This window comes from Hyperolius riggenbachi, chromosome 1 (genome assembly GCF_040937935.1).
Source record: "Hyperolius riggenbachi isolate aHypRig1 chromosome 1, aHypRig1.pri, whole genome shotgun sequence".
NCBI classification, from domain to species: Eukaryota; Metazoa; Chordata; class Amphibia; order Anura; family Hyperoliidae; genus Hyperolius; species Hyperolius riggenbachi.
In genome coordinates, this window is record NC_090646.1 from 58,010,539 (window position 1) to 58,024,955 (window position 14,417).

At 39.6% G+C, this 14,417-nt stretch overlaps 1 protein-coding gene across 1 annotated transcript; it reads right to left on the reverse strand.

Moving 5' to 3' along the window:
* Window positions 1-258: 258 nt before the first annotated feature.
* On the reverse strand, window positions 259-11,957 carry LOC137553340 (vomeronasal type-2 receptor 26-like). Its single transcript, XM_068271449.1, has 3 exons — window positions 11,940-11,957; window positions 2,740-2,863; window positions 259-1,160 (listed from the first exon to the last, which is right to left on the reverse strand). The coding sequence occupies exons 1-3, from the start codon at window positions 11,955-11,957 to the stop codon at window positions 259-261; spliced, it is 1,044 nt and encodes a 347-aa protein (XP_068127550.1).
* Window positions 11,958-14,417: the final 2,460 nt, after the last annotated feature.

Here is a 14,417-nt window from a genome sequence, read left to right on the forward strand (position 1 = left end):
TATTTTTGTTTTGCATTGAATTCAATACAATAACCTGTATTCAATTTAATATTATAAAAAGTAAGTACTAAAACAATGCTTGAAAAATATTTGAAATTAATTGAAATACATTTGCACAGAAGCCCTGGGGAAATTGAACACCAGGGAGGTTAAAAGTCAAAGAAAATAGAGAGATGAAAAGGAACCCAAAGGAATGAAGAAAGGGATTTAAATGTAAAGCATTTATTCACTAATTACAATGAAATTAATGTATTTATTTTAGTGGGCATGCTTTAATAAAATGTCTTTTACATTTAAATCTGGTCTCATGATAAGAATGTAACATTTAGGCAAAAATATCAGCCCGAGTATTCCAACACTAGAAGATAGTATGGCAAATATCTCTACTAGCACAGCACTCTTTCCTGTAGCACTCATATAAGCTGGGATAAAAGTGATCCACACACTGCAGAACACCAGCATGCCGAAAGTGATGTATTTGGCTTCATTGAAGCTATCTGGTAAATTTCGGGCCAAGAAACCGGCAACAAAAGTGACAGATGCTAGAAGTCCCAAATAACCTAGAAGAATATAAAGGGCCAACATAGACCCTTCATTACACTGAATGACCATCTTTCCAGGGTATGAGTCAATATTATTTTCTGGGAATGGAGGTGAACTAGATAGCCAGATCACACTAATTAAAACCTGAATAAATGAACAGTTAAGAACAACGCAGTTAGTAATTTTTACACCTATGACCTTCCTCCAGGAACTTCCAGGCTTAGTAGCTTTAAAGGCTGCGTAGACCATGACAGTCTTGGCCAAAATGGAAGAAATAGCAACTGAGAAGAGAGTACCATATAAGGTGTGTCGAGCCATACAGGTGGCCTGCACTGGGCGACCAATAAAAAAAAACACACAGAGGAAGCTCAACATGATGGAGACCAGTAAGAGGAAGCTCAAGTTTTGATTGTTAGCTTTGATGACTGGCGTGTCTCGGTACAAAATGAACATAGTCAAGATAATTGATGTTTTAACAAAGAATAATGCAGTGACGATTGCTATAACAATGGAAATTCTGTCAGTCTGGTAGGACAGGAATTCGACTGGTTTTAAAGCACACTGATTCTCATCATTTGGCCACTGGTCTTCTGGACACTTCACACATGATGCTTTATCTGGGAAAAACAAGCCCCAAAAGAGTTTTATATATTTATTTATTTAATTTTAACTTATTTATTAGCAAATAGAAGTGGACTGAAAGAAAAGAGAACAATCTAGATCTCTGTAGGTAATACAAATATCCTTGCTTGTTTAGGAAACTATAAGCAGCAAAAACAAATAATTAAAGATCAACTGTAGCCTCCTAAAACAAAAACAAAAAAAAACAACTAAAAATTAGATACTGATCTAAGAGGAGGAAAGGCTCTGTATCCCTTTGAGCCTTCCCGTTCCTCTGGGCATCCCCTTGTTCCACCACCAGACTCTCCTTCACATCCAACTGCATTTATGCTTTCACATGTGCAGTGTGGAGCTGCTTGTCTTCGGAAGTACTCAGAGACCCAAGTACTTCCATGGCTTCCAAGGAACGCCGAAGGCCTCTTCAACATTTAAGTCGGAGGCTGGAACAGGAGCCCTGTAGGTGGAACATGGGAGTGCAGAGTGGAACGGGAAGGCTCTTAGGGATCCAGAATTTTTCCCTCCACTTAGGTGAGTAACTTATTTGAGGAGGTTACAGTTGTGGTTTAAAGATTGTCTGAACCCAGCAAAGTACAATATTGGCCTGCAAAAGCAGAAAACAATTGTCTTCTTTTGTAGCAAGATTGCATTTCCCTTTTAATGCATCCCAAATTATTATTTGCTTTAGCCTCAGCTGCTTGGCATTAAATATGGTTACTTGACTTGTTGTCAACCAGTGCTCCTAAGTACCTTCCAAATTTGATGCCCCCATCTGAAGCAAGTGAAGTATGGTACAGTTTTGACCCAGATCTGTATAATGCATGAAGAATTTAACGTTTCCAAAGCTTGCAAAAAAAAACATGTACAGTTAGTCATAAAAGATATTACCAAAATCAACGCTTGTTGGTTTGATGTCTGCATTTATGCCCCCATCTGTATCCCGTTTATTTTGTAGAATTTTGCTATACCACTGGCACAAACAATATGCATAACTTTACATTTTTCAGCATTTAATTAAAAAAAAATGTAAAGTCATGCATCTTATTCATACCAATTATACAGCGCCCAACAAATAAAATCAAAGTACACAATTTAACATGCTAGACAATTTCTGTAACATCCTACTAATATTATAAATGTGAAAGTTTGGATGTTTGTTTATCGATGCCAAAGACCGCAAAGCTCACAAACAAGGTCATTGGGTAATTGTGTGTTAGGGTTAGCAAAAGTGGGCGGAGCCAACTCCAGCCAAATACATACCCGGGCAACACCGGGCCATCAGCTAGTTAGCTATAAGCATGATCTGTTATTACTTTGTAACTTAATTACGATGTAGTTGTTATTATTATTATTATTATTATTACTGTTGGTTGCTATCTGTAACACCTTTAGTACTTAAAAATAACATGCTTTATTTAGGAAGGCTGATAGGATGGGTCAGAACCAGAAGTGATAATAAGCATGGGGAGGGCAAAATGATCATACATATATGTTGGGACCTTGTTGGGGGTTAACCTGCAAAATTTAATTTGAAAAATAGTTTTCAAAATTTCACGTATGCTGCTTTAGCTGATTTACCTGTTTCATTAGATATTTCTCCATCTGAACACTGAATACAGTCAAAACAACATGGGTGAAGTCCTTTTCTTAGAGATCTTCTATATCCTTTAGGGCAATCCTCAGAACAAGCAGAAGTGGGAATCTGCAACAAAAATAATAATACAAAAATATACAGTAACATTTAAAAAATAATATGTGTGATACAGTATGTGGAGGTGCAGACATTACATATTGATAGTGTGCAGTGCAGCACAGAGGCATAGCGGTTTGCACTGTAGCCCCGTAGCACTACAATTCCTGAAGACCCCACCACCACATAAATATATACAGTATAAATATACACACAGTCAGCAGAAAATGACTTACTTTTTTCAGTCATGTCTGCAATATGAGACCTAATTAAAAAATTGTTTTCCCCTTTACAGGCCTTAAATAAGGTACATACAACCACAGATTAGCAACAACACAAGACTTACTACACTATGTCATTACTTATAGTAAACCTGAGACAAAGGGAAAAAGTTGTGTTTTACTTACCTAGGGCTTCCTCCAGCACCCAATAGTCTATTAGGTCCCTCGGTATCCTTTTAATTCCCTCTGTTACATAGTTACATAGTTATTTGGGTTGAAAAAAGACATCCATCCATCGAGTTCAACCAGAAAAAAAATTACAACACCCGTCTGCACTCTCACATATCCCTGTTGATCCAGAGGAAGGCAAAAAACCCTTACAAGGCATAGTCCAATTACCCCAAAAGGGAAAAATTCCTTCCCGACTCCAGATAGCAATCAGAGAAAATCCCTGGATCAACATCATTAGGCATTACCTAGTAATTGTAGCCATGGATGTCTTTCAACGCAAGGAGAGCATCTAAGCATCCTTTAAATGTAGATATAGAATTTGCCATAACTACTTCCTGTGGCAATGCATTCCACATCTTAATCACTCTTACTGTAAAGAACCCTTTCCTAAATTAATGGCTAAAACGTTTTTCCTCCATGCGCAGATCATGTCCTCTAGTCCTTTGTGAAGGCCTAGGGATGAAAAGCTTATCCACCTAGCTTTAATATTGCCCTCTGATGTATTTATACATGTTAATTAGATCCCCTCTAAGGCATCTTTTCTCTAGACTAAATAAACCCAGTTTATCTAACCTTTCTTGGTAAGTGAGACCTTCCATCCCACGTATCAATTTTGTTGCTTGTCTCTGCACCTGCTCTAAAACTGCAATATCTTTCTTGTAATGTGGTGCCCAGAACTGAATTCCATATTCCAGATGTGGCCATACTAGAGAGGTACTTAGGTGCATCTGCAATATATTTCCTGTAATGTGGTGCCCAGAACTAAATTCTATATTCCAGATGTGGCCTTACTAAAGAGTTAAACGGGCAATATTATGCTAGCATCTCAAGTTTTAATTTCCCTTTTAATGCATCCCAAAATTGTATTAGCTTTAGCTGCAGCGGCTTGGCATTGAATATGATTATTTAACTTGTTGTCAATGAGTACTCCTAAGTCCTTCTCCAAGTTCCTCCAAGTTTGATGTCCCCATCTGTATCCCATTTATTTTGTATGTTGTTCAGCTTTCACACCCAATAAAGTTTTATCAATGGGTTACTAATACCATATCAGGCTTACAACTAGATAGTTAAATAAGGCTTAATTTAGAGGTTGAGGCAAACTTACAAGAAAGGCGGCAATTGACTGTACCAGAGCCGTTAGAGCAATCCGGTTGAGGCAAGGCACCGGCACAACCCTAAGTATCAATACTAGGGTGCTGTCCCTGTGGGTTGCTACGTTGTGAAGTTCAATATAGAGGTTGAAGCTTCCTACAAAAAATGTTTGTTTTTAAAATAAAAAGGGTTTTTTTTGTTTGGTTGGGTTTTTTTTAGTGTTTTCTGTAACTACTTTACAACCGCGTCACGCCGATTGGCGTGAATGTGGCGGCTCCTCCAGGACCGCGTCAATTGGCGTCAAGTCCTGGGGGGCGTGTTTTGCTGGGGATTGCATGCATATCACAATCTCTGGCAATCCGCTAGGATCGCCACTAGGAGACTGTAAGATGGTGAAACCACAATCTATTTACACTGTACATCGCTGCAATCTACAGCAGCGCTGTACTGGGGACAGCCACGCCACTCGGTAGTCATTATTATTTAAAAAATAAATACATTTATTAAAAAAAAAACAGCAGTGATCAGAGCCCACTCTGTTGGTAGGCAGAAAAAGGGGAGACGGGTAATCATTTGTGTGCACTGTTGTGTGGGGCTCTGTAGCAAGTCATTAACCAATTCCAGACTTCTGCTACGTATATATACGCCCCTGTGCAGAGCCGGGACAAGGTCCTCCAGCACCCAACGCTGAGACACCAAAGTGTGCCCCTCCAACCCTCCACCCCAGCCGTCACACACTGATTGCTATTAGACTAAGAGGCACCCCAGGGCCCCCAACACCTTAATCTCTAGTTATCTGGCTTGTAGTCACTTCCATGTATCTCCTTTTCTTATTTCTTTCTGCTTCAAACACAATTAGGAATGACAGCTGAATGAATTGTGTACCCCCTCCTACACTGCGCCCTGAGGCTGGAGCCTCTCCAGCCTATGCCTCGGCCCGGCCCTGCCCCTGTGTTTACCTCTAGCAGATCAGGGGCGTATATATACGCACTGTTTACTCACCGCCCCCAATCGCGATTCCAGCGCCGTTTCCGCCGCATCCCTGTTCTTTTGTGTTCAGAGCATGAGAATAATCCATTCTCAGCCCTGATCCCCGTGCCGATATGAATGGGAGAGAGAGCATCTCTCATTCATAACCCCAAGGAAACTGTTACAAACAGTTTCGTTCCTATCTGCTGTAAACAGCAGACAGTGAGCTAAGTGTAGTGCCATCTTGTGGCCAAAAAGTAAAATACAACCATATACACCCCAATATACCATAATACACTCTTACATTCAAACATTTATTTAAATATTTACTATTGTTAAACCCCTTCCACCCCTGACCCATAGTTACCAAAATAAAACTTGTAAATAAAAAAATAAAAAAATTACAACATTAAAAAAAACCCTACATAAATAGTTACCTTAGGGACTTTTTAAATATGTATGTCATGTCGATATATTAATGTTGCTTTTGTAAATAAAAGCCTATAATTATGTTTATAGTATAAAAACCCACTAAACTGAAAAAATACACCTTTGTTTCCAAATAAAATATTATTGCCATACGTTGTACTAGGGACGCAATTTAAGTATTGTAATTAACAGGACAAATGGGCAGATAAAATGTGACTGTTTTACCTACAATAGCACTTTTTTTTTTAAACTACAATGGCTGAAAACTAAGAAATGATGAATTTTGCAATTTTTCTATTCTTCTTCCCTGTAAAATGCATATATAATAAAATAATTCTTAGTAAAAAAGTATAGCCCAAAGAAAGCCTAGTTTGTCCCGCAAAAAATAATACATAGATCGTTTCAGTTTAGTCATAAAGTTATTGGCGAATGAATGGGAGGTGCGTTATGTGAAAATTGCTCTGGTCTTGAAGTGGAAAAAACCTGTGGTAGGGAAGTGGCTAAAGCTGCAGAGCCCTAATTTGAAAAAATCGCCTCGTCACCGGGGGGGCTGGGGGTAAAGCATGTGGTCCTTAAGGGGTTAATGAAGTAATTCTACAGTCTTTTAGTAAACTATTTTTACTTTCTTTAAAAAATTATATAAAATAATTTTAAGCTATTCATCCTGCTCACAGTTAAAAAACACTTCTGAACATTACTGTAGAGATATGGTCCTTTATTTAATTCAAGCATAGATCAGAAGTATGTAACATTCAGAGACAGATGCCATAAACTTCACTATGAGTTTGGGGACAAGTGTGGGAGGCTTTGCCCCTGCTCATCTCAAAATCCTGGTACTTCCGTTTTTGAGGAAGGGACTTTGACACATCGTCCCTCAGAGATCGCTACCTCATTTCAGTCCTTCTTTTCGAATTTATATAATATTCAGAGGAAAAAGGATGCCCTGTAGGGTTTCATGTTAGTGGACAAGGTCAGAGAGTATATAAATAAAACTGCTCTCCCAGTGTTACCACCTGGGTCAGTTCAGAACTGGATGACTCATTACTGCACAAGAGATCCAAATTAAATTGGTGCCTAACAGGAAAAACCCAAGCCCACACAGGTTCACTGTCAGTCTAAAACTATTGTCGTAAATTACCAACAGCCTTTGAGGTTTAGGTGTACAACGTCATCTCCGCAAGACCTTCCTTACCCAGTGCAATCTCTTGAAGCTCATTTCCTGCTCATACATAAAAGAGGGAAAGATCCTTCTAGGTCTGGCAACTATAGGCTGATCTCCCTGATCAATGTTGATTTTATGACTAATGCTAAATTTCTTTCTCTTAGACTTCAACCCCTCATGCCATCCCTGATACATGGGGACCAGGTGGAATTTATTTTCCATAGGGAGGCTAAAATGAATGTCAATCGAACCATACATCTCTTCACATATGCACAAAAGACCTCAACGTGCCTTCTCTCGTGTGACGCAGAGAAGGCATTACATCACGTAAATCAGTCCTTCCTATGCCTTTCGCTGCAACAAATAGGGTTGGGAGATCGGTTTATCGGCATTTTATTTCAGACCCTATGCAAAAGTTACAGTAAATGGTTTATTCTCTGATTCTTTCTCTATCACTAACGGGACCTGGCAGGGCTGTCCTCTGTCACCATTGTTATGTGCCCTAGTGATGGAACACTTTGCAATAGCTTTACAATCCAATTCGCTTATAATGGGATCACAGACCCTGTCTGTACACCATAAGTTATCGTTATATGAGGATTATCTGCTCACGTATGTCACGCGTCCTATGCTCTCAATCTACTAGATTCTAAGAGAGTGTTCTTTATTTAGGGAGGTAAGTAATTTTAAGCTAAAAAATGGCCTGGTTTTATCATTAGGTAGCGGCCTTTTGAAAATTGTTGAGGATATGTACTCAGAACACCCTTAAACTGAAATCATCTATAGAAGAGTTGTCTCTCTCTCAAATGCATCCAATTAATCTCTATAGAATACCATAGAAATAGTGTGAATCTGCTGTTCCCCTCTCAGGAAGTCATTGCCATCTGGGACAGATGTTTATCTAAACTGAAACGCATAATGGACCCCGTGTCCTTTTTTGGTAACCCCTCTTTCCCCCTGGCCTGACAAGCAAAAAGATTTTGGGAAAGGGAGGCATGGCCCCAACTACGTCACATCTGTCCCACCCCTGCCTACACTCTTTTGCTCCCAGAGGTTTCTCCTTTTCTGTTGGCAATTGGTTGCTTCCTTTCGGACCTTTGTTTGATAGAGACTTATACCAGAACTTTAACAGATTTTAAGTCTCTCTGTATGTAGTCACAAAAGCCTGAACATGTTGTTTCACTGGTCTATGAGACACTTAGGGATAACTCTTTACCTGGATCACCATACTGATGCAGTAGTTAGGAGAGAGCTATCAAGAGATCTTTATTACAGAGAGTTGGCATAAGGCATGTTATCACTCAGAAAGTCTTGCATACTACCTACAAGCTTACTCCAGCTGTGGTTTATGTACCCAGGCTCCATCTGTAAACCCCAAAAAATCACTCCTGAGAGACTTTGGGTCTGCTGCTAGGACTGTCATAGCTTAATTATGAAAATTATTATTATTATTTATTGTATTTATAAAGTGCCAGCATATTACGCAGTGCTGGCCAATAAATACATACAGTGATACAAAGACGTAACAATAACATGGTACAAAGCTATACAAGGCAAACAGGGTACAAAATACATAATCATGCTATTTAGGCTGGTTAGAAAGGCCCAGTAATACAATTACGAGGCGGCCGGTCATAGGAAATGAGCACAATGATGGGGCACACGATCATGTAGAATTCACTAGGGAAGGGAGGCCCCTGCCAAAGGCTTACAATCTAAGGGGAGGGGAGGTGGACACACTAAGTAGGGCTGTAGAATAAGTCATCAGTAGAGTGTTTCTGTGTGGTAGCGGGTGGGTAGGACATCTTAAAAGAGATGGATTTTGAGAACTTGCTTGAATGTGTTGAAGGAGGGGGCAAGTTTGATGGGCAGTGGAAGGGAGTTCCAGAGAGTTGGGGTGGCTCTTGAAAAATCCTGCAGGAGCGCATTGGAGTGGGAAATGCACGGGGGCAAAATCTCCCCACCCTCACTTTATGGACAGTTGCAATAAACAAACTTTTCATATGGAACATCTAGTTCCCTGTGACAATACCACCATGGAGAACTTTGTTGAGTTATGGTTCAGCTGGATTGAGTTGAAAGAGTCTGATGACTTTATGCACCTCCTTCCACAATCCTTTGCAACCATTGGGGTTGCTGATTATGCTCAGCATAGTTTACCACCTTTTTGTTTAATTGCATTTCCGACACTTAGGTCTATGCCTTGTCCTCATATTCTATCACTTTGTATATGACTCTGAAGTATCTGTAAGTCACAATATGTTCTCCTACAATCTCCTGCAGAGAGGCTTGATGTAATGTCCATGTGTTTATGATATTCTCAATACTGTACTTGGATGCCTTTATATAGTTTATATCATGTTATGCTTATTTGATATTTTGTTAAATTGTATTGTTGATACAACTCTTTCAAATGAAAGGTGTAATGAGAATAGAGGCCACTGTGTTTTACATAGAAATCGTTGTTCTATTTTACCAATTTGTTATGTGATTTTTTGAGGACTGGTGGGGAAAGTTGTGTTTTTGTTTTTTTTAACTGTACAAAACTTTTTGAGATTGAAAAAAAAAAAACATAGCATGAGGACTATATTATGATACAAATTACCTAATAAACTGTTAATAGTAATCTCAAGCACCTCTAGTGAGTGCTACCTCCAACCATCTTCTTCTCATTCTTGTTAGGGACTATTCATACTTGTACTAGGAATTTAGTCATTGATCACTAGAGAAAATTTAAACAGTATACAAACCACTATCAATAATCACTCCCCCCCCCCCCCCCCCACTCACCTCTCATCAAAAAACAGTTTTAGTTAGAGTAGAAGAGGGTAGCACCTCTTATGGGCATTTTCCTATATCCTGTCCAGAAAGGTATTGTGTATATTTCTCAAATGTTAGGAGAGACAGGAGATAAAAATATGAAGCCTTTTTTAAATGGTGTAAAAAATTATTACTGTTGACCCTCATTTCTTGATCCTCAGACCACCTAAGTTAATACTAATGTTATGGATGTCCATAAAAAGTGTCTATTTGAATATAAACAGTAAGAAAAGGCCAACAAGCAATGAAATAAAAGAGCTATGTTGCATGTGTAGCATGAACAGAAATTTTACACAATCCTGACCAGCTAATTTATCACCTGTTCAAACTGGCCACATCAGAGATATATTAAGATGACTTGGGACCCCTAGACAAGACAGTTTGTTAGGCCCCCCATGACTTCCTAAGTGGATTTTTTGGTAAAAGGAAGTGGGGGACAGAGTTCAAGTAGGTGCCTAGGGGTCCTGTAAATCCAATAGGCCCTAGGGAACTATCTATGTTGCTTTGTGTATAATCTGGCTCTGGGTCACATTTCTCCATTAATTCTGCTACACATGACCAATTGAAATTCTAACCACATTCTACACTTGCTCAAGTATTTTTTTTCCATTGAGGTAGACTTTCAAAAACTGAAGTCTTGTTGCCAACAGATGCGAAATTCTACACCCTTGAAAATCAGTCAAAGCTGACATGAATGCCTCCTAACCTGCTCTTAAACACAGACCTGTACAGGTAGTCCCCGGTTAATGAAGAGATAGACTATAGGTTCGTTCTTAACCTGAATCTGTTCTTAAGTCATAACATTGTGCCATTTCTGTCCCCTGTACCTCCTCTGTGCCCCCCCCCCCCCCCTGTGCTTCCAGTGTCCCCCTCTCTGTCACCTCTGCCCTTTGTACCTGTTTATACAAGTTTAAAAGCCATTTTTTCTTTGATTCTTTTAAATCGATTTTCTCAAAACCTACAAGTCCAATTTGAAAAATGTTTTTTTTTTTACTTGTTCCCATGGAAACAAAGAATCCATGTCATTCGTATCGGTGGGTCGTTCGTAAGTCGGAGACTACCTGTATAGGAAAACATACCTACTGAAAGGACAGAGCATACATTGCATACTGTAGATGATGTTTTAATCAATAATGAAAGATACCAAGCAATAAATAAACATACTAACCACACCATGCTTCCAGCTCAGGGGGTTGTTGATCATTAATTCCTGTTGTTCACACAGTGAGGTGTTTAAATGTCCAACTGTTTTGAAACAGAATGTATTACTTGCTGAAAGGGCAAAATTTTGTATGCTGTAATGTGTGACCATTTCCCCTCTCTCATTAAAATAAACTTCTTCACCAACAGGATCCTGAAAATTAATTATTTTTAAAAAGTGCTGTAAAAGTAAAAAATAAATAAATGCAGTGTAAGTGTTTTAAGTTAAAGAGGAACTTTACTGAATAGCTTAATTAAGACAATTTCTTATTTTGTACAATATTCATTTATAAATGATTTAGTCAATGTTTTTTCTCACTCTGACTTACATTCTTAATTTATTCATCAATAACAGTTGGTGACATTTTTACTGCTGTCAAGGTGCGTCACTTTAAAATGTTAGTGCGTTGTGAAGTGAGCAGAAACAACACCTGGTCTCCCAGAGTGCACCAGGAGTAGAAGGCTTTGTGACATCATAGCCTAGGCTAATCATCACTGGGAGGGTGGGGCTACATAAAATAATACAACAATATATAGTAATAAGTAGTGTTACTGATGCTGACACCAAGGTAATTAATGTAAAAGTGGGTATCCTGAATTACTATATTCTACTTTATGTCACTGCAGTCTTTCTTTAATATGGCGGCCTGGATAATATAATAGAAAAATCGGATGAAAATAGAAATAAGTGTAATTTTTAATTACAGTAATAATTTTATTGAAGGTGTATTGGTTATTAGCCTTCAACACCTGATCCAGGTGGTGGGCCTGCCACCTAAAGCTCCAAGGCACACTGATTTTCTGTAGGGGTTCCTTTCCTTAGTCTTTGGAATTTTAGTTCCACTGCAAGGTGGCCATGCTAGTTTTTGGTCCATCCTGGTTTATGCTTTATTGAGCCAGCATTCCTTGATCCACCAACTAAGTAGGCTGGTGATGAAAAACCGGCAACTTCACACAGTCTTACCTTTTCCTTAGCCACCATGTTTGGCGTTCATTCCAGGCCTTCACAGCTACTGTAGTGGGGCAAGTCCCACAAATTCCCCACCATACTTCACCCCAACAGACAATCCCTTACTTAATGATTCCCGGGACCCACCACACAAGTATTTCATGAACTTTGAAGCCAAGTTTACCTGGGTCTCTATATATTTAGGTCTGCATACATAGGTTGTTTTAGCCTAGGATATTTATGTGGGTATGGCTTAACCCCCTAAGTTACCAGCTGTTGCCACAATGCTGCACTAAGTTGAGCAGCCTATTCCTTCCATTAATTGTATGTATTACACTTAACCCAGTAAAGGGAAGGCAGCACCTACCAGTTAAACATGAGATGTGAAAGTAGGTCAAACCTCTTGTACCCAATGAGGTCACTGATTGTAGCAGTAACAGTGATAGAGACCCAGCACCGTCTAGTAAGTTAGTTAGTTAGTGATAAGCACAAATTTCAATGTCACATAATCATAATTTTGCATTGTAATTCGCAATTATGCTGCGAAATAGTAATGCGAAATTTGGGTAAAAATTGTAATTAATTTTGAAATTAAAACTACAAGGTCTTTTTGAAAAATGAAAAGCAACAAAAAGGAGAATTGGCTCTTGGGTGCATGAAAATCAATAAATAACTTTATTAGTGAATTAATACAAAAAAACCTAAAACTAAATCTATACACAACACCATCATATATAAATTATTAAAATATGTTGCAACTCCGCCAAAAATGCCACGAAAGACTCTGGATCCCTATAATGACTACGGGGCTGCAGTCCCCAGAAAAAATCATAAAAAAAAATCCTTTTCACTGGATATTTAGCTGGTGAGGAAGGCATGCATGAGGGCATAATGAACACATTCCTCCATCTTTGGTTTTGATGTCAAAATTCATGAGATTCATGCAGATGTGCCCCCCACTCGCAAGGGCTATTATAGCAACAATGGATATATGATGATTCAAATAAACTTTGGACCAGATATTAGGAGTTGATCATGCTGTTAGTGACCACAACACTATACCCCCCACTCGCAGGGGCAAAGGATGGAAGAATAGTTAGTGAAGCAAGCAAGCTGTCAACATGCTGTTAGTTGATGGTAGAGCTTCAAACATCTGATGGATTCTTATATGCACAGCATGATATAAAGCCCATGATAACATCAGCATCTGTAGCAAAATGCAAAAAGCAATGCAAAGGCAAGCAGTGGGTATCAGCAAAAGTCCAATGCTAGGAATCCGCCAATAATGAATAATAAACAGCAGCCCAGTATATAGATGCAGTAATAAAACTGATTCTTGCAAATGGCATAAAGTTCCAAGGTTTTAAATTGAGGTCCGGCCCTGAATTGATAGTTCATGCATGCAGTTTGAATAGTTACCAATCCAGCTAACGTGGCAAAGTCCAGGTATGGTAGTGGAAGGAGAGTCCCAGATGGCAGAATGGCGGAGCTAGCTCGCTGTGAGCTAGCCTGACATGTTTCGCCGTTTCCTAACGGCCTTTTCGAAGGCGGACAGCGGGGAGCGTATTGCTAGGGCGTCATGACGGCGTTCTTATACTGACCGTGCTTATCTCGGTCCCCGGCCACGCCTCCCGAGTATCCCCACGTGAGCGCTCGGCGTATGGACGCGGAGATGCCCAGACGCACGTCACTGGAGCGCAGTTGCGCTCCATCACAGCAAGGCCGGAAGAACCATCGTCCGGCGTATGCCCACTGTGACGTGCGCGAATGGGGAGAGCGCAGGGCGTAGGGGGGTGGAAAATCAAAATATCATACATAATCAAAAAACAATAGTGTAACTTAAATATACCTAAAGCAATGACAGCCAGGGCAGCAAATCAAGGTTGAAACCACAATGTGTTTAAACGGTAGCTGCTATGGCTGTAAGAAAAAAGCATCATGTAAATATATCAGATGAAAAATAGAGCGCATGAGCAACCGTGAATGTAGATAACTAGTGGACATGTATTCACACCATGTCCACAACACTAAATGGGCAGTATAAATGTGACAGCGGGGAAGAAATTGGGGAGATCAATTCCCCATACAGACAGGCGGAGTGAAGAACGCCCAGATGTGGATATTAAGAGCAGGGGGGGGGGGGGGAAGGGGGAAAGATGATTGGGCAGAAGGCAACTGGGGGATTTAGTTCATCAAAAAGCCTAGTTCGGGAGGAAGACCCGGTAGTTAATGTTGTCATTGAGACCCTTATCTTTTGTGGCTCCAAGATTAAAAATCCACCGGGACTCTAATTGAAGTAAAGCTCTATCAACATTCCCCCCCCTAGGATGCCGATGTACTACATCGAGTCCTATAAATTCAACATAATGGGCATCGCCCCGATGTTCGAGGTGAACATGACGGGAGATTGGGGATTTGAAGTTACAACACGTAATATCTCCTACATGGTCCTTAATTCTTTCTTTTAGAGCACGAGGAGTTTTTCCAATATAG